This window comes from Toxorhynchites rutilus, chromosome 1, assembly GCF_029784135.1.
Source record: "Toxorhynchites rutilus septentrionalis strain SRP chromosome 1, ASM2978413v1, whole genome shotgun sequence".
NCBI lineage: Eukaryota > Metazoa > Arthropoda > Insecta > Diptera > Culicidae > Toxorhynchites > Toxorhynchites rutilus.
The window spans coordinates 31,513,956-31,538,600 of NC_073744.1; the positions used below are offsets into that span (position 1 = coordinate 31,513,956).

Below are 24,645 nucleotides of genomic sequence, written 5' to 3' on the forward strand. Positions count from 1 at the left end.
ACACTACGCGAGAGGTAGCGAAATTCCTTCGTTTGAGAGCTCTGAGCGCCCGAGACACGCTTCGCCATGACCATGTGTCTGCGTCACCGCGGTTGTGGTGTTGGTGGATTCTAATTTAGAAACCATTGCGGAACGTCGTTTCTTGGCGCTTAATAGGAGTGGCACACTTGAGAACGACTGGTCCTTTCCAACAACTCGATGCTATCAGGTTGTTTTTTTTTGTCTGAGTTTAAAACTCCGTGAACATCAGTAATGTTTCCACCATTTTCGCTCGTCCAAGCGCAGCCACTAATTGTCAACACCTTCAAGGATTTCTTCGAGATGGCTACCGTCCGTTACTGCAGCTCTTATGTGCCACGGTAAGCATACTTCCTGTAGTCCTCAGTTCTCGCCCTGAATTGCTGATACAGTTTAGATGCACTTCAATGCCAACGGCAATGAGTGAAAAAGCTGCACAAGTCAGCGATAGGATACGGGAATCCTTCCTCGTTGTGTTAAGGGCACTCTAAACTTAACGGAAGAAAAAAAAAACTGGAAGGTGAAAGTTATTGGCTGAGATGCATCACAGTTAAGCATTTCGTCCTTCTGCACGTAATGCTTAACTCAGCAGCAGCAGTAGCAGCAGCTGTGTGGGTGGGTCAGCTGTTCCAATTCGAGTATTCGTTCTCTTCAAGGTAGAAGATACAGAGATGCAGTTGTTATGACACTTTTTTGAAATATCTTCTGATGAAACTTATTGTGATATCAATTTCATCTCAACATAATGATTCATTATCCAATTGTTCGGAAAGAATTACTCGGAAAGCTGGCGCCTCAGCTCAGTAAGGCGTCGTGCACAAATTACGTAACGCGAGAAGGGGAGGGGTAGGGGGAGGGGGGGGTTCGAGGTTGCTTTACTTACTGTGTATTATAGATAGGAAATCGCGTTACGTAGGAGGGGGACGGGTCCAAAATTCGGCGAAAGTGTACATTTTTGGAAAAGGTAATGAAGGTGAAAAATTAAATCTTCGCGTTCGTATGTCCGTTCTCAGCAAAAAAAAAACATTTTTTAACGTGCAGAACTGTAGTCAAAAGACTGTTTCGAAAGATGGCACACGAACGAGAGTTTTAGAATATATTTTTTTAATATAAAAACAGCATTAGTACACAGTACAACAGTAGATACACATCTAAATTTCACAACGAATTGAAAAAATATTGTTTATCTTTCATTGTCATACGAATTATGCATCACTGCTCTTTCAAGGAAAAATAATTCCAACCAGTATGGCACCCATATCCGAACTGAATACGACCGCAAAGGGTTAACATGCAACTGTGTATCTATATAAAGGGTGTGTCACATCAAATTGCATCACGGAAAAAACGCTGTAGAAATTTAATTTTTAGGAATTATATCTTCAGCTTTCGCTTATAATCAGATAAGAGTGTATAGATCACGTTGGCCATGCTTCACTGTCAATTTTTCGTAAATTTGGAAAAATGTCGTCGAACGAAAAAGAGACGTCGTGAATTAATCCTGTGCACTCATTTCGAGAATCCGGAGTTGTCACATCGGGACATCGGTAAGATGCTGGGAATCGTCCAATCCACGGTCAGCAGAGTACTAAAACGATACTTCTAGAACCTAACCATCGACCGGAAGGTGAAGAACGGCAAAAATGGATGTTCCGTCAGTGAAAAAGATCACAAGCGCGAAGTTAAACAGTTTAGACGTAATCCGAGAAGTTCGGTCCGGGATGTCGCCAATAAGCAGCTGAATTTGTCAAGTTCATTCGTCCAGCGGACCAAGCAGCGGGAAGGCCTGCGTACATACAAGGTTCAGAAGGCTCCTAACCTCGACGAAAGGCAAAACGTGGTGGGGAAGACGCGAGCCCGGAAGCTGTACACCGAAATGCTGACGAAGCCGCATTGCCTGGTAATGGACGACGAAACCTACGTCAAAGCGGACTTTCGTCAGCTGCCGGGCCTGTTGTTCTTCTCCGCAGAGGACAAATTCAGCGTTCCGGAGGAGATTCGCAAGCAGAAACTATCCAAGTTTGCCAAAAAGTACATGGTGTGGCAAGCAATCTGCTCTTGCGGAAAGCGGAGCGCCCCCTTCGTGATGACCGGCACGGTAAACGGGCAGGTTTACCTTAAAGAGTGCCTACAGAAGCGCTTACTACCACTATTGAAGCAGCACGAGGGCCCGACCATCTTCTGGCAGGATCTCGCTTCGTGCCACTATTCAAAGGACGTGTTTGAGTGATACGAAGCCAACGGGGTCACCTTCGTGTCAAAGGAAATGAACCCGCCCAACGCGCCGGAGCTTCGCCCAATAGAGAAATATTGGGCGATTATGAAGCAGGCCCTCCGGAAGAACCCAAAAGTTGTCAGATCGGAGGTGGACTTCAAGAGAAAATGGATTTCTGTTCAAAAAAACTACAACCTGACGTTGTACAGAACCTTATGGACGGGGTAAAGAGGAAGGTGCGAGCATACGGGCTTGGGCTCCAAGTATGAATAAAAAGAAAATGCCAAAAGTTGTTTAATAGTTTTTATTTACTGTCTAAAATTTTCAAAAGGATCGGTCTACTGGGCGAATTTCTACAGCGTTTTTTCCGTGATGCAATTTGATGTGACACACCCTTTATATATTATTTTGGCATTTTTTTACAATTTTGGTACATAGTCATGATTTGCAACTAGAGTATGCATTTTGCATGTTTTATTTTGAAATGAAAAAAATCCTCTGACGGTCCACGACTAGGAGCTCCAGCCATACTGACTTTTGGAAGAAGATTGTTTGGACCGATTAGAGTAAGTTTGAGGTTATAAGACACAAAGAAATGACAGCCAGAAGTCTGAGAAGACCCCAACTTCATTGAACATCTATGCACAATACTGGATGAAAATATCCAATTAATTGGAGTTTTATATAAATTTGAAAATGAATACAAACAATGGCTTGTTTACATCCTTTCCATTGTAAGAAATACGTTCATTTTCAAAAACAAAATCATGAAAAGGTATTTTGCGTAATGCTGTTTACTTTTTTCTTTCTAACATTGTACATAGGACATTTGGTAACTTATCGAGAAGCTGCTTTGTGATAAGTTCTCTGACACCAAATTGCTAGATATTACCTTTCGTAGCAATTTCATTTTAAGCATCATCAAAAACCACAAATTCTACCATTGTGTTCACAATGACAAGTATTTGAAAAAAACACCAGAGAGCTCAACCTTTTTATTGTTAAATATGCAGAAAAAGCATGAAGATTTTGTTGATTTTTAAATATAGATGTGAATGTTTTTTATCTCAAACATTTATTTCACGTATCCACATGGACATTGGCTGTATCCCTACCCCCCACACCATGGACAATCGTGGAATTTTCGTATCCCCTACTCCCCCTGAAGTTGTCCACGTGGTATGTGGACAGCCCCTTATGGTATAATGGATAGTAGATAGTATGATAAATAGATCTCGAAAAGAACATCACAGAGTCATCATCCAAATCAACACTTGGAAAATAAATCCAAAATCTTTCTTGGGAGTTAAAATTTAGTATTTAAATTCTACATCCGAAATCTGAGTATGGAACATCAAATGGATTTTGACATAGTTATATCTGAGTTCGAAATATAAGGATAATAATCTGCATGGTGAATCAGAATCGAAATCTGAATTTTGGAATTGAATTTGGATTTCAAATCTGAATTTGGAATATAAATCGAACATACTATTTTAGAATTAGAATGTTAATTTGACGTTAGATTCCGAAATGGATCCGAATATAGATTTCAGTGTGTTTAATTGCATTTAATTTAAAAATAAAATTCAGACCCTAAATCTGGGTCTAAAATCTGATTTTGTTTTCCAGTCTGAAGTACTCGTTTGAATTGGAACCCGAAGTATGAATCTCATATGGAATTTTCAACTTCTAGTTAGACTCTGAATGTTCTGAGATTTGAATATAAAATTTGATTCTAGAATCTGTAATCCAATCAAAATTTGGAAACTAAATCTGAATCCGTATATGAATTAGAATTATGAATCAGAAACACAAATCTGAATCCGAAATCTTCATTTTTTTTTATTGCTATAGGTTCTGTTTATAAAACGGGTTGTCGATTGTGTTTTCAAGCTGGAATGTCATTGAGTATGACAATAATGAATCTACACCATACGCGTTAGGACAAGTACCATTAGGTTGATATTGTTTGCTTCAGTAACTCATTACTGTACGTATTTTGACTTTTGAATCAACGAAACAGAGGATCTCTAGGAAAGGCGTCGAAAGCTCTTCACGCAAGAATACTCTTCAGTCTTTCCAAATTTACCGTTGCCTGTCAACCGCCCGGGAAAACATACCGGCCGGAAAGAGAAAGTATTCGCAGAAGAACGGCCCCCCCGTCAGCATCAGGAAAGTTATCACAAAAGAAGCGAAACGTTGAGTAGGTTACAAAAACAGAATGTCGCTGAGCGTTCCAGTGTGTGTATGTGTCTGTGCCCCAACAAAAGATTCCTGGTGATACTTTCGGTAGATTCGCTGTTGTTTTCGAGCGCTGCGTTTGAGCAAAGATGGGAGCGAATATTTTTTTAAAGGGGTGTCATTTTTGAGGGAAAGTAAGCCTCGAAGGGTGGAATTCTATGGAAATGAATGTGTAGGAGTAGAAGTCTGTTTCTATCGTTAATTTCAACGAGACTTTGAAATGTTTTAGGAAGGCGATTGGAACAATGAAGGCGTCAGAAATATCGTGATATCGAACGAAACACCCATAGAAAGGGTGAGCTGGTGAGTTGGTGAGTGAGTTTGATACAAACACGGAATAAAATAGATGCGTCTTCTGTTGTCATTCTCACACAAATGATGATCCATGATGCAGATACACAGTCACTTTTCGATATTTAAGTTACAAAGGGTCATGCTGACAATTATTATAACTGTTCAATAGTTATGCAGTTTGTATGTAGGCTCCAATCTGAGCAAAATTTATTTTGAGTGTATTGTTTATTCTGATAGCGAATTCGTTTTTGTTCAGTTTTTCAACCTAACTGCTGTCAAAACATTTTTTTATTCACTCAGCTTCGATCTAGTTTCGCAACCCAAAAGCTGCTGGTTTCGCACTGAGATGTTTCACGGGTTCGCACTGAGGTTCACCAATACAACTATACTGAACTGTCAAGTCCCGACTAGTTTTTGGAAAATCTAAAAATAAAAACTATGGAAATGGAAAACCTGCTGCTTTTGCTTTTGTATTATTGGTATCGTAATCCAATTCGGATTCTATGATTTTGAAAAGTATATTCGCGTAGATCGCATTAAGCTTCGTGTGCTTTCATTGGGAGGCGAACATAATTATGGATTTTCAGGTGGAATAAACAAGCTTTTAAAATAAAAATTATGATTGAAAATTTACTTTTACGTATCGCATACGTATTTTATGTGATGAAATAAGAGTTTTTTTAATCAAAATTGCAAAAACATATAAAAACATGTCAGAGTCAGTTTGGAACTAACCCAGTTTCAAAAACGAATTCGCCATGAGTATTAATTTCTAGAGGGCAAAGTACACTGTTTGACCGAAGATAAAATTTTTGAAACTGGTTGACAGATAAAATATGATTTAAATTTGGTACAAATACATTTTTTTGTCACTCTTCAATTGACAACATTGGCAAACAATGCACAATATTTAATATTGTAAAAAAAATAATGGAATAGAGGATTTTAACGAAAGGATTTTCAAACGGCGTTCGCAAGTGCTCCCAGTAGAGAACCCAATGTTCATATACAGCCATTTCATGCCGAACCGATGTAGTGGTTCTCAGATTTTCGTGAAAGTTGGTAGTTTTGTTCTTTATCGCAAATCGCTCTAGTAGTTCAAAAGTTATGATTTTTTGTAAAAAAGTCATTTTTGGAAAAAAAGAGGAAAAAGTTGATTTTTCGGACAACCCTAAAATGGAAATGATCACCCCAATGAAAAAATAAAAAAAAAACGGGTCAAATGGATTGCGATAAAGAACAAAACTACCAATTTTCACGAAAATTATAGAACCACTATATCGGTTTGGCATGGAATGGCTGTATACCAGCATAAGAACATACCGTCATATACCATCAAAGTTTAGAAAAAAATATATATTCTGAATTGCAGGTGCTCAATCAAATATATTGACTTTAAAAGGTGCTCTGCCGATAAAAAGATCTGAAAACCTCTAATTTAACGTATGAGAGCCGTGGGTAAGACGGACAATGGGGGTATAATGGACAGGTGGTTGATTTGTATTGTTGCATTATTAATTTCAAATTTCTGTTGATGGGAAACCCTTCTACATGATATTCTATAATATTTAAACCATCCTATGACAATGAATACTGATCAAAAGTGGAATAGAAACACATAACCGAAAATCGAACATGATTCCGCGTGTGCATGTAAATTTTGTGGCTTCGATATTAAGCATTTTGAGTGGTTCAATTGCAAAATTGAATTCGCTGATGGTTATATTTCGGTTTGTGAGTTGACAGACTTGTACTTTTCGGCTAGTTTTAATTTCAGTAAAAACATGGAAAAACACATTTTTATAAAACATTTGGCCAGTTATTTCTAAAACCAGTATATTGAACTGTAAGAAACTGCTTTTATATTTTTGAAAACATGAGTTTCCGAAGATACAATTGAAGTTTTCTTAAACATGTCCGTCTTAGCCCCATCTCCTCTATCTCATAACAAGATTTGAGGAACAGGTTCAAAAAAAAGTTCAAGCAAACAAAAACTAAACATTTGTGGGTTGTGTTTTGGTGACAAATATATTTGATTAGTACCATCATAAATTCATTATTTATCTCAAAAATGTTTGGTAACCTTTCGAGATGGTGAATCGGTTTATCGAAGACCAAAAATGTTTCTCATAAACTAAACTGTAGGCAGAAGTGCATTGTTTGCTATATGTTATTGCCTTCAAAATTAACATTCTATTTTTTAGTTTATCCTAGTTATCTGAAATTATTGCACTGCATCAAAAAAAAAAATGTATGTGTCAAGACCGCGTGCACTAACATAACCTCGAAATTGCAACAGCCTACCTTGCAAGTTGAACTGTGGGTTCGATTGGCTGATACAGGATATCATATTGACATCTGAAGACTTACCTATAAGAGAAAAAAGAGAAAAAAAAACATGCAACATTAGAGTTTAGGTTAAGTTTTGACGCAAATCGACAAATTGCCATTTTGCTGTTATCGTGCGGCAAACATGGAAGGAGGGGATGATGAAAGCCGCGACAACGATGAGCAACAAGCGGGTGAGGTGAGCAAGGTGTTCTGAGTATAGTTATGGTAGCACTTGTTCGCGAGTGGCATCATCAATCAATCTCGGTGGCCGGCTTCGAGAAGAACCATCTGTTTTCCGTGCGAGAACGTGTGCGTGTTTTATATCCGGCGGTAGTTTTTGATACCGACAGCTTGGGCTCTTCTTGTAAACACAGCCAGGGGCCAGAGGGAAGACCGGGAAAAGAAGGAAAATAATAGGCCGATATAGCCGTGGATGCTGCAATCAATCTTGAGCCGCGGCAAGCCCACCAGCAGGGAGGAAGGCGGAAGCGCAACGGATACGGGCTTTCATCAATTGGTAGGCGGAATTGCCTAAATTGGGCTGAAAGGAGTTTCTAGCGGATTGCAGCAAGTGGTCAATCACGAACAGAACAATCCAAATAATGGATGTAGTAATAGAGATGTATTATGGTGAATCAATGCAGAATCTCGCCGCTCATTGGGGGGAGGATGTTTTCCAAACAGTATTTCCCAAGAATAGTTTATAGATAACATAAAAAATGTGTGTTACTAAATTCCAAATTTGCATTGATCCTAATGCTAAAAATGCCAACAGTGTCAACACGATCAACCTAAGGAGGCGCGAAATCGTAAAAGTTAATATCGGGATGCTGGCCTGCATAGATAACATGTATTGGTGCGCTACACATACAGCGTCACCGTCACCGTCCCGTCAACTAATCTCTTGGGCTTATTTTGCCAACGTCAAAGTTACCGGTGATTGTGTATGTGAACGCTACCATACGATTCTTATGGGAGAATATTTGACATTTCATTGCTTTACGTTGACTTCACGGTGACGGAACGTTGTATGTGTAGCGCACTGTATTGTTCAATGAAGGAGAACTGTTAGTATTCGATGGTCGGTAAAAAAAAGCATACCTGATTTCGGTTGATGAAATCTTTATAAAACAAAAGAACATGCGTTGACGGCAATGCGAAAATACGGAAATTAATTACCATTTTGCACCCCCATCATAATGGCCAATTTGAATGACTGCGCCAGCATTTGGGCGCAGAGGGAAACGAAATCTTGTTCGCCGTCAATTTCATGCTCGACGGCGTGAAAATGGCCTGCTTGTGAGAAAAAAATCCACTTTCGGTTAGTAAAGAAAAAGAAGTATACATAACAGCAGTAGTAAGTTGGAACGCTCGGATCGGTGTCTGTTTCGTATCTTCCACAAGCCGGCGGAACGAAGCACCCGAGAGTGAGAGTGGTTCTCCTATCCTGAATAGCTTTAACCAGATTACGATAATGGCGGGTTTCCTGTTTTTGTCGTTTCCCGTTAGTCAACGGGCGGAGGATTCGGCTCTGTGAAGTATTCGAATGAATTAGGGGATTTCCAATCGGAGCGGGAAATGTTTTGCCTTCGCTGGCAAAAAGAACAGTGTTCAATTTTTTTCCAATGATGTTGGCGAAAACATTAGGATGGGGACCCGATGGACAAAAAAACACCCAACGAGCAAAAGGAAATCTTCCGAGGGCGATAAAACATTCTGTCTTGAACAAGGTTTCCTCCCAAGTGGACGGGGGATTCACGAAAGCCGTAGCTCTTGAATATTTGATCGATAACAGACCGATAAATCTTGTGATCCACTCTTTGGATCACCCGCAGCTTATCCGTTAGCACCTGACAGTGTCCTCTGGTGTCGATTGTAAAGCTATCCCTCGAGCTTGTTGCTTGTCGAACACAAATCAGTATTCTTTTGTGTCCCGATCCAAGTGGGTGCGATACCTAGTGGCGCCTGGTCACCCCCCTGTGGAACATTTATTGGGGCGTTTCATATGTTTTACCCCATCCCGTTGACTTCGTTCTATTGGCCCCGCCGACGCCCATCATGGTCCGCTTTTGCTCGCCTAAAAATAGAAAACAGAACCTACTGGGAATTCGCGTTCGCACCTGAACCGCTCGACCAGAGATGCCAGACTTTTTTCGTGCCGTGATTTCATTTGATGTATCTAAAATTTATATTTTACGTAAATAATGAAACAGACTCAGTACTTTTGAGTAGAGCCATAAAATGTGTTTCTTTTCAAATAGATTTGATATTTTTCTCGGCGAAGGATAGCTGGAATTTTGTTTCGACTCAAAAGAAATTCCAGTTAGAAATAGGGTCAAACAAATCATGAATAAAGAAGCATGAATGTAAATTTTGAAACTCCACCCAAAATTGATTTTTAGATCATGTTTTGTCATCCCGATTTGTTACATCAAATGAGCCTAAAAATAACAGAAAATGACATGACTCTCAAATAAAAGCATTTAATATGATATATATGCAATTAATACAAGCGAGCGAAACAAGAGACGCGTTGCAAATAAGCACGCATTACTTCGCCACATATGTACACAGACCGAGATGGATATTGTCTTCTTTATGCTCTCTCCTTTTTACTCTTAGAAAACACTTTCCAACTTCATTTTGTAATGAGATGAATTATTATCACACATTTACCCATCATGAAAAAAGAAAAAAAGAAAGAAGTGTTTACTTCCATACATACAAACATTTTAAAGCGTTGGAGGACAGATGATTTTATTTGCTTATTTGACGTTTCAAGACACGAAAACGCATGGTTTCTGCCGGCAATGAAATGATTTCTGACAACGTTAGTTTGAGTGTATAAACAATTCAAATGGAAAACAAGTCTTTGAAGTGAAAAAGAAACAAATGGTGGGAATAAGAATCCTAATCAAATCCATAACAAAAATAGATTTCAAAGAATTTACGTCACGAACAAACATTTGAAGGATTGTGCCCGAGACAAAACCGCATAGTTGACGCACGATTACGTTACGATATTTGTTGAATGTTGCCTTTGAAAATTTTTGAAAAAGACTACTCGCAGCAACGGCCTTCCCACTACTGGCTTCAAACTTCTTCTTCTTCATTTGTTTTTTTTTTTGGAGACTTTGAATCTTCCGATTCATTGGTGATTATGGCTTCAACCTGCTCGCAGCGAGCTGTTCTGTATTCTCGCGCTCGGGTACGAGAGCTTTCTTGTATTGTCAGTGACAATTCTACCATGCTGCTTGATTTTGTTGGCCTTGTTAGGGAATACCCTTGCAAACTTTTGTAGGATTTAAACTTTTGCAGTTCATTCTCCTAAAGCCTTGAAAAAGGCCCTTCTGAAAAATTAACGTTAACTCTAACCAACCTAATTCGGTCTGCATAAATTTTTGCCATGACTGTGTCTGATTTTGTAGTCCACGTTAGCGAATCATCTTACGGTTCAAATTACATTATATGAAACTTGATTCATTGCTATAAAAATATTTTAGAACTAGCAGATCCGGTGAGATTTTCATTTATAATTTTTATTCGAAAATTTACTTATTTCACTCGAGAATCTATCATAATTTTCACTTCACAACACGAAGCCCGCAACGCGTATTCCAATTATAGAAATGAATTCGAATTGGACAAACTTCACATTGCAAAACCAAGTTGTTTGACTTTTACTACAGGTGTGCTAGATTTTCCATATCATACACAACGTTATTTACACAAAGCATGCAGAATAACGATATTTGTTCAGAATTCGTTCAAAATTTGTGAATTTTATTGATTCAAAAACGTTTTTGACTCTGAGATTTCTTGCAAATTAGGACTCGATGAGGGAACGTACAAATGATACAAAAATCAAGCACACCTGTAGCAAATTTCCATTTTCTCAATCTTGAATTTGAGTTATCGATTTTTTTCGAGCTTTCCCCATTTTTCTTCAATATTGTCCAATTTATTCTGTCATTCTGATTTGGGTGGAGACGAACGATAGAAAAACCGCTCAAATCTGACCATCTGTTTTCTTGTGATGACCGACCGATGTGAAAAGCGTTTTCGAGTACGACAATCATTAGAGGGTTGAGGAAGAGAGACACTGTGGAGCGGGAGAAGAGTGAAATTTTCCAGTTCAACCAGTTTTTCACAATAATAATACTTCTTAGGAATATAAACGAAACGTATATTAACACTCGCACAGGACACTTCTATTGGTTAGCAAATTGTATTGTATATATTAAGGAGAGTTTGGATGAATAATTTCATAGAACCAGATAACGGAGGATTTTATTATTCCAAACTTTAATCCTCCCAAACGACATGCAATGAGGTTACATCTACATTTCTACATCTTATATGTGTAATTGTTGTGTGTGTTGTGTTTTGTGTGATGTGTCATTTTTTCAGAATTTTAACAGTGTTGCACGGTACGAAAAAATATATATTTTTTAAATTTAGTTTTTTTTTTAAATTTTGAGATATTTAAATCTGTATATTCATTTGTTTGTGTCACCAATATCAACAAATATAATAAATTTGTGGATATTGGTGATCTTTTTTCAGACTATTTCGGGAACTGCGCGGTACGAAAATATCTAATAAGTTTTTATGTTTTTCTATTTCCATTTTTTGTGATTTTCCAGCATTTTCAAAATTATCCTAAAATTTTTATATTATTTAGTATATTTATTTATATTTGTATTATATTATTTATATTTATATTTATTTGTATAAATATTATTGTATTGTATTCGTGTATTCGTAAAAAGAGCCCAGAATCTTATTGCAAGTTGTTGCAAATTAGAAAATTAGATACTTTTTCTGAATCCCTATATGGTTCACTATAAGAGCTATGAAAAAATTAGGAAAACATTTTAAAATAATTGATTTTCTGTAAGCTGCTGTTATTTCTCCTCAGTCCTTTGGCAAAGATGCTTTGTTGGGAGATGCTAATGCAGTCCGGGCCTGACTTCAAGTGGATACCTCCTATCAGTGACTTTTTTGGTCAGATTATGGAGAATAATTAAGTATTGTTTTCTACAAATTTTGTTACATTCTTCCGTGTTTAGGTGTTATATGACATTTGGTGTTTATTGTCACACTATTTTCACCGCTCTACTATCACAATTGGAAATATTCTATGTTTCTAGTTTTGATTTCACAACTCTATGTTCACTGAATATTTAATACATTCTGTCAAATTTATACCAGCAATTTGTGTTTTTGAAGAAAATACTTTATTTATCATCTAAATACATATTACAGCGCGGACTCGATAATATACAGTTTCGGATTTATTTTCACTGTATATAATCGAATCCTGTATATAATCGAGTCAAAAAAAAATTTTTTTTAATCGTTTTTTATGCATATATTTTTCGTTTTTTGAATGTAAAAGAAGACTTTAATCTTTGATTCATCCCCTTAAAGTATTAAATTACCTTTCTCATATAAAAAATTCGAATTCATTCAGGAGGTGAAAGAGGATAATATTTGATGAAAAAAAATCCTTCTACGCATATGTTCGAATTTCAACAATGACAGAGTAATGAAACTTTTTTTTTGTTTCGGACTCTGTTGCCTCCAACTGGTTCTACATTAAAAAGTACGCTACAGAAGACGATTCTGTTGCTTTCATTTGAAAGATGAGAAAATTTTGTATCCGATATATTTGTGAAACATCTAAATTAGTGGATTTAGATAACATTTTAGAAGTGAAAAACTTCAAAGTTAGTATTTTTCAATGTGTTATTATTAATTATATCCTAAAAATTCATATTGAACTTGACTGTTTCTATAAATTAAATTGAAGCTTCATAATCGCTCTACAATTTGTTCTTTGACACCACACTTCTATCTATCTAAATTTCGCTGCAATATCGATATGAACAATTCCAGGTAAAAATTCAAGCAAAATCTTCAAAAATATCGATTTTTACCCCACTGTACATATAAAAGCCATATAAATTTAACCTTAACCAAAATATCCATTTTGAGTAATGAAAAACTGTTTAATGGCCAACAAAGCTTAAGTGTTCGGAATTTGAGACAAAACGATATATATATTATCTTTTGTTATTTTTCAAATATAACTTATTTCAAGAAAAAATGTTACCTTTTAAAGGTTTGATGTAAATGTAGTAAGATGCACTTTCATTATTTTTTTTTCAAATTTTTATCTCAAAGCTATCGAGAATGGCGTAAAAAACATTGAAAAGTACGTTTTTTATTTCTTATTTAGTAATCTATACAATATTATCCATAGAGCGGGTGATTTGGTCTGGGGGCACATTTTACTCACATACCAGGCCGGCCCTTTCTGTGAATTATTTTCTGATAATAATTGTACGGGGTCCTTCTTTCTTTTTGTATAAGTTGCATCATACACCCAAACTAACGTTGACGTAAAAGATATTATTCTAGACAGGACCTAGGCCTTTGATAGTCCTTTGATAGATTAACCCTGTGTGTACGAGCGTCGTCTTTAGACGACATGAAATTCATACTGCTCTTCGATCACACCAGCGCGATGTGCATACTTTTCGGCGCAGTGCTCCGTACAGGGGTAGCACTTCGGCGGAGCACAAGTGCCGTAATGAAAGGGTTAAGCGTGTGATGCACGAAGTATGGAGCAAACTTGTCATTCTCTCAGACCAGTCGTATTCAACCTTTTTTCAGAAGGACCACAGACACGTGTTCATTATAATGTTGAGTACAGCTGTTTCAGACTGAATGTCAGCTTGGAATTGTACAAGAAAAATCTCGTTGCCATGTAGGAATTGAGTCAAGGTCGGCTGGGTTGTAAGGATGTGCCACACAACCACGCTATCCACATAACCACTGATGCTGTCGTACCAGTACACGAAAGTATAGCACCACATTATAAAATGCAATTGGATCTTTCCGTGTTATTTGGTAGTAAAAGAGAGATTATTTTGACGTGAAAACGTGCTCATTTGCTAATGGCATCTATATTATGAACAAACTCGCCTCTCGTTTGAGTAAATGCTGTACTAAATAGTATGAGTCGATAGCACATTTAAGAACACCTCCGGGCACAGATCAAATGGTCTTCCAAATCAACAACGATTAATACAACGTCTTCAGTAGTGGAACATTTTCCGACAGATTCGTAGGACTCAAGTCCGTTAGGTCTGAGGTTCAGATCAAATGATCATTGATCTGCTTTCGAGGACTTAAAGTACGATTGTTCTCTAAACCTTTTTATCAGTTAAATAGTGAATTACAGTACAATTTTCATATATTAAAACAATTTCGAGATTTCATGAGAATGTTGGCTCAAAACATCATAAAACCGTGAGTAGTGAATTACAGTACAATTTTCATATATTAAAATAATTTCAAGATTTCATGAGGATGTTGGCTCAAAACATCATAAAACCGTCAGTAGTTTTTAACATTGTTTTTGTTTTTTTTTCATATACACTTCATGTTGAATGCAAATAACTCCGACACCATATTATATTTACTTAATCTCGATATGTATCTAATTGGATAGAGATTTTTGTTAGTTTTTAACTAGCAATAATCGCACCTCGGATAAACCACATTAGTTACGATATCGCCACTGCGCAAATCTTTCGGGTAGAGGCATATTTCATTTTGTTCCATTCCTCTACGCTCGCTTTAGCATCAGTTTGAACTTTGATTCTGAAGGGTCAAAGTATAAACAAAAACTGGAAACAAATATCCGATATAAATCCGTAAATTATGTCAATTCGTGGGCATAATTTCCATAATTTATAGCGGATTTTCGTTTAACAAATCCGTGGCTCTACGGATCTGCTCCGGTAGATCTGGCATCATAGGCCCGTGTCCCGGTGGAATTCAACGCCGTGCGCATTGAAATTATGGCGCAAAAAGCAATCCCGGGTGTGGGGAGGAGTGCGCACTATAAATAGCTGCTAATTATGCAAAACATAGGCACAAAACAGATTGGCGCAAAATGGAAACCGCATTCAAACGCAATTAACGAATCATAACACGTTTTATTAAGTTGTTAACCAAGCGCAGCAAAGTATAAATTCATTAACTCTGCAGACCCAAACTGGTAGCGACGGCATTCAGTCAGTCAGTCATTCGGTCAGTTAGTCGGGTAAATGAGGGAGGCAAAGAGCAAATCGGTTTCAGTGTTTGTTATTACTGATTTTAAGTGTATGCAGATATCGAGAGAGGAAAAAAAGAAAAACAGAAAATAAAAAAAATTGTGCAACTGAAAATGCTAACACATTTGCATGCATAAACACAAATGAAAAAAAAAAAGAAACATTTTTAAACATTTTGTGCGCTTCTAGCTGCCGGGGGAGCGGTACGCGATAATTAAATAAACCATCGCACAGAAGCTAAGCACAGACGAGGCCTTGCGCTAGCTGTTGGTTGGTTTTAAGCTTCGTTTTGTTCGCATTCCTATCGGGTGAAAAATTATTTCCGCCGGCCTATACCTAACCACAATACAACGAAAAAAAGCCATTGCTGCTCGGCGTGTGAAAGAATAATAAAATAATCGTCACAATCACACCACCATCCAGCTACCAGCAGCAGCAGCAGCATGATGCAAAGGGCTGGCTGGTTGTTGTTCGTGTTTTTTATGATTTGCCACGGAATGTGGGTACAAATTGTATGTCCCACTCTTTACACAATATTCGGTGGTGGTGGTGGTCACCGGAAGCAGGCCAAATCGAGACGATGTGGTTACGATAAGTAGGTTAGTTTGATGTTGGACGGATGGGATCGATGGAATCGATTGGTAGGCCAAGGTTGGCCGACATTGCGTGATAAAGGGGTGTGCTGCCGGGAAGGACGGAATAACTAATTTCTCAGGAAATTGCTTTTAATATTTTTTTTCAAAACTAGAAAAATTCGAATACATCTGTTCATCAAATTTCCAGCATCTGGGAAACGACAATGGAACACAAATAAATCCAAATATGCCTAGTATCGTTTTTCTGTTTATACACGTCGGTGCTGTCACTTCGTCGAATGTAAATATTGCACACAGCTGTTTTCGCCCTGTTTGAAAGGTTTCGTGATCAATTATTCTATTCTGTTCCAAAACGATTCGCGATTGCTAAAATAGTTCAAATGTTCAAAAAAGTGGTTCTTTCATATAGGCCTATACTGCCGTTCTACGCATAGTTGTCCCATGTTCCAAAATCAGCAACAGAGAAAAACGCATTCAATGTTTTCTAGCATATTTGTCTATCAGAAGCTTTCAACATTTTGGTTTAGCAATACATCGGGCTTTTTATTAGCAGAGAACTATTGTTTAATGAAATGTGAAAAGATTCCCTCAGTTAAATCAATCAATATTGGTTACAGACTTTAAAATTCATGGTGCGACAGTTATGACTAGAATATCAACATGGGACAACTGAACTATATGTTGTTTTTTGAAATACTGGGAACAAACAACAAGTTTTTTTGTGTTTTTCCGGAAGATTATGCATAAAAACTAAAACGGCGTTTTTATGCATAATCTTTCGGAAAAACACAAAGAAAACTTGTTGTTTGTTCCCAGTATTTCAAAAAAGAACATATAGTTCAATTGTCCCATGTTGATATTCTAAGAAGTGAGTGATCTGCAATTCTTTGCTGAATATAATAAATCTCGTTGTTATTAGACTTTCACTAACAAGGTGTACCCATGTTCTGTTAAACTTTTTTTCATTTTCTTGAGAACTAGTTCGTTCTTCCAAACCAGAAATGAGTACATTAGCCCTGCTGAAAGCGTGACATAAAATTATTGTATTCAAACTGATTTATTTGATGTGGATCTACGAAAAATATATGGTGGGACAGTTATGAATAGAATATCAACATGGGACAATTGAACTTGAAGTTGTTTTTTTGAAGGCTGGGAACAAACTATAACTTTTCTTATGTTATTCCGGAAGACTAGGCATAAAAACATCGTTTTATGAAGAAAAGTGAAATTTGTCGAATAGTAACATGGGACAACTATGTGTAGAATGGCAGTATAGTATCAACTCAAAAACAATGCGAAATCCACATCATCAATAAAGTTTTAAGGGACATGTGGCACATGAAAACCATGGCTATCAGGAAAAAAACTATTAAAAAACGGCAGAAGTGGATACCATATCACATTATTTGGAAAATTAATGGCTGAAAGAAGGTTATTCGGTCAGATACTGAAATAATGTTATTCAGGTCTGATGTGATGCGAAAATGGTGACGAACCGATGGAGGGGAGTTTTTGAGGCCTGCAGTCAAACACGGAGATGTATTATTGCAACATAAAACGTCTTTTTTTTTACCATCTTCTGTGCTGGTAGATTTGAATTCAAAGTGACCAAAGAGATTTATTTAGACATATCGAAACGAACGCTTCAATTAGGTTCACAAAAATTGAAGCTAGATCTTCGGTACACATTCCAGCAAGATTCATTCAAGTATTCAAAGCATACAACGAAGATGGTATCAGATCGCTCGACACACAAAAAATCAAAGCAGGGCTGAGAAGTCGGAGAAAAATTTCCCGACTCCGACTCTGACTCCGATGATTAATAGTACCGACTACGACTTGAAAAATCTATATCTATAAAAATGGATTTCTGTCTGTCTGTCTGTCTGATTCTTATGGACTCTAAAACTACTGAACCGATCGACATGAAAATTGGTACACCCAAAGTTAATTTTTAGCACATGTTCTGGTAACCCGATTTATTACATTGAGTGAGCTGAAAGATAACATAAAATGTTCTACTCCCCAATACATGTATATCATTTGTATAATATATATGCTAGAGCCAATATGAGGGAGCGAAACAAGAGACACATTTAAATGAAAGCATATGAAAGCTTTTCGTATAGTTTTCCAAATACACGGCCCAGACAGAGAAAGGTATATTCTCGTTCATGTTCTTCTTTATCGTCTTAGAAAACACCTTCCTACTTCATTTTATGATGAGATGTAATATTATCACGCTCCTTTATAATAGCGCTGGCAGCTATATGGATAGCGTGGTCGTGCAAAGTAACTTTGCATTCCAGCCAGCCGGCCTTGGTTCGATCCCCATTGACATCGTATGGACTTTTTTTTGCACAATCCTAAATGAAAAGAAAAAAAAAGAGAAAAAGATGTCTGCTCGCATACATACAAACCATTTTTAAGCTTTTAAAATAACTCATTATTTGCGCATTTGACTCTCATGCACAGGAAATGGCATCTTTTCTGCGAAAGATGAAATGTTTTCTGCCAACGCTAGTTTGGGTGTATGTAGGGACTCTACAAATGAAGCATAAATTTCTGCATAACTCAAGAACTAATCAAGCAAACAAAACCAAATTTGGCATGTGAAGGTTTTAGGGTGCAATAAATATTTCTATGGTGGTAAGACACTCCTCCTCCCTCTCTAAAGGGGGGCTGCCATACAAATGAAACACAAATTTCTGCATTGCTCGAGAATTAATCAAGCAAACGAAACCAAATTTGGTATGTGAATGTTTTAGGGTACAATAAATGTTTCTATGGCGGTTAGATCCTTTTCCTCCCTCTCTTAAGGGGGCTGTCATACAAATGAAACAACACAAATTTCTGCATAACTCGAAAACTAATCAAGCAAACGGAGCCAAATTTGGCAGGTGAAGGTTTTAGGGGGCACGCAACGTTTCTATGGTAAATAGACACTCCTCGCCCCTCTCAAAGGGGGGGGGGATGGGTGTGGTTTGCCATACAAATGAAGCATAAATTTCTGCATAATTCAAGAACTAATCAAGCAAAGAAAGCAGGAGGCAAGAAACGTTTCTAACGTGGTTTGACACTCCTCCCCTCCCTACAAGGGGAGGGGGGGGGGGGGGTTGTATAACTCGAGAACTATTCAAGCAGATGAAACCAAATTTGGAATATGAGACTTTTTGGATATGAGAAATGTTTCAATTCGCCCATGTTCTACAATTACATAGTGACAAGCTTTGTTAGTCTATTTGATGTTTGCGCTAACGAAATTGTTCTTTGTTCGCAAGTGGAAATTGATTTTAATGTGATAAAACGCACTCTCATATCTTCTTCTATCTATATCAATATGAATGGATCGCCGAATGTGTTGATAAGAGCAAAACTCGAGACTTGAATTTTACGATTTAGGGCTGTCTTTATTCTATCATATTTTCTGTATCAAACATTTATTCCATGTAACGGATAAACATGTTATTTGCAAGTGGTTGAAAGATCTTGAAATAGAATTGTGTCTGAAAATAATTTGATATTAGAATGACGAGTTCTGGTTGAAGTACTAGGAGTTTTATAGTAAAAGTTAATTTTAAAAGGTAGACTAAAAGATCAATCAATGAACAGTTTTGCGAACGTAAGAAAAGAAAACGTAAATGTAATAACGAAAAATAAATTTTGGGCGAGACGAAGTTTGCCGGATCAGCTAATATTAAATAATTCTAAGCCACGTTTTTCATTAGATCGTTTTATTTATAGGAAAAGTGTGCATTACGCATCCCCTAAGCAAGAATGGATTTATCTTGACATTATCTACATTCTCCTACATTCACTGAGCACATAATATTATTGGAACATTTTGCTGGAAGTCGGAGTCGGAGTCGGTTAAATTTCTCCGACTCCGACTCCTGATATAATGAAATTCCTTCCGACTCCGACTCCTCGACTTCGACTTCATAGCCCTGTTTTGGAGAACCTAATATAACATTTGTGGTTCATTTTGAATGTTAAGGAATTCGCGAAAATAATTTAACAAGCACTCAACAACCATATTTTCATAATATGTATTGCATTATTTTGGTGGATTACTGAAACAAAATTTGAAAATTGAGCAGCGTTAGATAAACTTTTGTACATACTGTATGTTCTAGTTCGATTGTCTTGATCATCCTATGATGAGACCACGAGCGGTTCGAAAGATTCCCCACTTCAAGGCTCCAACAAAAAGTAGGTAAACTTCGGTCGGCAATTCATAGCTATAGGCTCCCGGATGCCACCGCTGAAGGCGAACGAAACAAAAAGATGCCCGTCCCCTCCCGAGCGGATGTTCATTGTGTCGTTGACAAACCGTCGGAGTATTTTCGCCCAGCGTCAACGGGACCACTTCTCATGTGTCCCTCTCCTATGCTAAGTGTCTACAGTGAGTGTGGCGTCTTTTGTTTTCTTGCTCGCTCCATAGGCTCTAGGAGCGCTTTTTTGACACACGATGACAGCAAGAGACTGCGTCTTCTGGCCTTCCTTTCTGTGATCGGCTGGGAAAAAAGGGAGGCAGAAATAATCAACTCTCCGGGCGTTGGGATGCTGGAATCAGGATTCTTCTGCTTTTGCTACGATACTCCATTTTACAGCATCTTCAGCAAGAGGCAAGAGGATGCGAAGATGCGAAGAAATGAAAGCAGAGGTAATAAAATTACGTAACGACGGTTGGGACTTTGTCGACTGGGTGCTTTGCGGAAAAGAGGCTTTCCCGGAGAAAGCAGAACAAGCACTTCTGGTTAGGAATTCGTATGTGTGTATGGCTTCGCTGAAGACTTTGGCAAAGTTTGATGGGAAGAAATTTATGAGAGCCAAAGTTTGCGAATTAAGTAGAGAGAATTCTTCTTTTTTTGTTCCTATAATTTTTCTAACTTTTATGGCGACTCCCATCAAGGCCAAATAGTTGCTATGATTTTTTGGAGTTGAGGGAAGCGATTCAAAGTCATTGGCACGAGGGTGCGACATCTAAATTCAGAATGGGGTAGAAAGTCAACAAGCGTAGAATTGCGTTCGAAATGAAGAATGCGATTATTCGATGGAGACGCCCTGTTCACGGTAGCGCTTCATGAATGTTTCAATGGAAACGCTTAGTAATTGGATGCAAATTGTTCAGGGATGAATAGATGCTATATCAAGCAAAAGTGAAGAAAAATGAAGTGATTGACAGGCTGCACTCAAATGGTGTTTTTGAAAAACACCTGAATTTAAAAAGGTGCTTTGATTTTGCCAGAGAGAAAAAACACCATCCAAACGATCTGATTTTCCTTTTTTTATTACCAATATTCAAGCTTCAGTGCGAATTGCGAGAGGATTCACTTCGAGGCGTGAACGATGATATTAAAGTAATAAGGCCTTATTCCCGTATACACTTTACGGTGAAAACGGAATGAAGTGTATCCGAGACGGCAACGGTACGGTGTTGGCATCTGGATACGCAATTAGTTTTTACCAAGGCAAACTACTCTTTTGCCAATTGCCAAAACTTGAATGAAAAATTGTACTTGGCATTATTTATTTATACGAAGCACGTTTTCCCCACCCTAAATTAACCTATTTTCGATTAACTTTCCGATATTCCCACTAAAACTCATCATCATAAAATAAAATTATCTTCAGATACAATTTTTGTAAGATAATATTTTACCACAATGTTTTCCATTCAAATTGAACACTAATTTGATACGGAGAAGTTAATTTTCATTCATAATTTCTATTTGAAAAGTGGTCATTGTTGGATTTTCCCATTCACCCCTATTTTGTATTTCGATCGTTTCGAAATATTTCGATCGACTTGATAGTATTCCATTCTGTATTCCGTTCGAGTTGTTTCTGAATTTCGTTCGATCTACTTCAACTTCTCTCGAATGGGCAAAACGTACGAAATAGGGAACGCTAAATTATAACTCAAACGAAATAATGGTTTCGAATGAAATGCAAAAGCCGACGGATTGCAGAATCGGGGTGATTATCTTTGACGCTTAACTAACTCGTAGAACGAAATTTAATGGCGTGCCGTTCATTTCGCTTTCACCGTGAAGCGTATACGGGGAATAAGGCCCTTACATTTTTGCGGCAACCAAATAATCGCACGTCTGCTCTGGTTGATGGTTGAATTCTTAAATGATTTTATATTTTATTTACCACATTTGACATTTCTTGGTTTTCACAGCCGTTACATGCGTTACGAACGGAGTCCAGCTCCGACTATAGTGTTACATTTTTTCGAATAGAGGTAGAAATGACCGATGAATCTAGATAAAAAAAAAGTGTCTTGACACCTTTGGTCTAGAAGAACTATAATTGTTTGAAACTTGGAAGACGTTTTAGCATGAATAACATGACAAAAGTATAAAATATTCTTGACCGTACATGTTAATATAATGATAATATAATTATCCATTTCAGAGATATACAATCTAAACGAGGAATATTCTGAATAGAAGCATTTCATGAAAAAAAACTGATCGATTTCCAGATTTTATATTCAAATTTAGATTCTTGATCTAACTTCCGGATTCAAATGTACATTACTAGCTGAAACTCAAATCAGGAATCTGAGTATGATTAAGAATCTGGAATCTGGAATCTGGAATCAAGACTGGAAACCTGAATCATCTGTATTTGGTATTTGAATTTTGTATTGAAATTGAATCCTAATCTGAATTCGGAAAGTGATTCTGGAATTCGAATAGGGAATTTAAATATCGAAATCGAAGCGTTTGCATTTGGTCCGCTCTTTTGAAAATTACATCGTACTGGAAAGGGTTAATATTGAACCTGAATGTTAAATTTGGTTCAGGATTCTGAACCTTACTTCGAATACAAACCAATATCAGTTAGTTGTATTGGGAACATGTGTCTGAAATTTCAATCTGAAAACGAAATCTGTGTCCGAAACTGTAATCAATATCAGGAATCTGAATTATTATTGCTCGAACCTGAAATTTTCAATTAAGAATATCTGAATTCGGGCTTCCGATCCTAGAATCCAAATATTCAGAACCCCGATCTGCAAATCTGCATTTAAATAAAAACGGATACAGACTGTGAATATGAGATCTGAAAGTTCAATAGAAGTAGAAATAGAAAATCGAAATCATAGATCTGATTCTGGGTTCTGAACTTTCCCAATCCGAACCAGAATCAAGAAATTGCATTGGGAATATATATATATACCAGCTGGAATATCAATTTAGAACGAGATTCTGTATCAGAAACTGAAACGAATATCAAAACATGAATCTGGAATTAGACTGGAGACTCAGATTCTGGTTTTTTTTAATCTGAGATCTGATCCTGGAATCTCCAGTATGAACCAGAATCCCAAACTGGACTTTGCATTTGGAATCTGAAATCTGAATCTGTATCTGGAGTTTGCATTCGGAATCAAAATCCGAGATTTGAGTTTGATCTGAAATAAAAAATCCGAAAACAGACATTCAAAATTTAGAAATCCAAAATCCCAAAACAGAAATTGAATATTCGAAATCAAAAAATTCATACGTTTCATAGTTTGAATACGCCAACATTCGTCTAACGTATTGTTTCTGAAGACGCGACATGGGTTTATGAGGACGATAGGTAATCAAATGGTTCTGTAGAATGAGTAGCGATTCTCCATCGAGCTAAGATCGTGAAAATAAACCTGTTTTAAATTTAATTCTTGCCGTTTTATTGTTTACGCCGCTGTTGTGTTTCAGAAGTTTTTCCAGCGGTTCAAAATGGAACGGAGACCAATTTGGCCGTTACGAGACGAAGTATTTTTTTTATTTTATGTGGACCACTATTTCTAAGGTTCTAAGATTATTTCCATGAAATTTTAACTTTTGGTTGAAAGTATCGTCAAAAGAAGTAGGGCTTTTGTCTCAATGCCATTCGCTCGCTTTTTCTATCAGTGTCACTTGTTTACTTTTATTCTTAGCAATCAACGGAATCTTTTGACTCGAGGTGATTCACTCGTTTTTTTTTAACTTTTTCAAGCCGAAAATCAACAAGTATATGGAATAAATTCAACAACAAAGCGACTTTCCCTTAAAATTCTGGAGAACTTCAAGAGGCCTGAATACATATTGACTCTAGAAGACATTAGTTCATTTGCACTCGAGAATTCGAATAAGGCGTCGTGCACAAATTACGTAATGCTAAAAATCCGGATTTTGGACCCTACGTAACGCAATTTCCTATCACTAATACACAGAAAGTAACGCAACCTCGACCCCCCTCTCCCCCCTTATCACGTTACGTAATTTGGGCACGACGCCTAATAGTAACATTATATTTTTATTTTTTTGGTCCTATACTATACAATCTATATGAATAAAAATGTAAGGCAAAATCTGTTGGTAAGCGGAAAACCCGAATAAGGGATAATCCGATTTTAGACTTCTTTATTTTGTTGTATTCGTCTCTTCCCGTAGATCAATATAGTGGAGAGACAAATTAAAAATTTTTCGGAAAATCCTGAAGGAAGGTCGGAAAATTTGGAAAATTTAATTCCCACATGTTCGAAAATTACATCATAATAAGCGTTGTTAGTCCATTCGATGTTTGTGCTATCGAAATTAATCTTTGTTCGTAAGTGGAAATGGATTTTCAGGCGAAATAACGCATTTCCATATCATTTATCTATAAATAAAAATGGAAGGTCAAATGTGGTGGTAAGCGCAAAACCCGAGGAAGGAATAATTCAATTTGAGTCATCTATATTTCGTTGTATTCGTCGCTTCCCGTAGATCAATATAGCGGAGAGAAAAATCGGAAAATTCAGGAAATTGAATTCCCATATGTTCTACAA

The 24,645-nt window shown here is 37.1% G+C and overlaps 1 protein-coding gene and 1 non-coding gene across 6 annotated transcripts in view; both read right to left on the minus strand.

Moving 5' to 3' along the window:
- LOC129763156 (RNA-binding protein Pasilla) overlaps positions 1-24,645 on the minus strand; it is a 151,096-nt gene that overhangs the window by 63,822 nt on the left and 62,629 nt on the right. For 2 of the 5 annotated variants that reach the window (XR_008740811.1, XM_055761959.1), the window contains exon 3: positions 7,076-7,141. The exons of 2 other annotated variants lie outside the window; for them this stretch is intronic. Coding sequence is in view for 2 of the 3 variants with exons in the window: in XM_055761959.1 (XP_055617934.1) it covers positions 7,076-7,141 (66 nt within the window). In the remaining variant the exon portion in view is untranslated. Of the gene's footprint in view, positions 1-7,075; positions 7,142-8,281; positions 8,346-24,645 lie in introns of those variants that run through there. One more of the 5 variants, XM_055761962.1, reaches the window with a different exon arrangement.
- Positions 14,566-14,705, minus strand: LOC129763691 (U4 spliceosomal RNA). Its single transcript, XR_008741015.1, has one exon. It is a non-coding gene; the product is annotated as a U4 spliceosomal RNA (small nuclear RNA).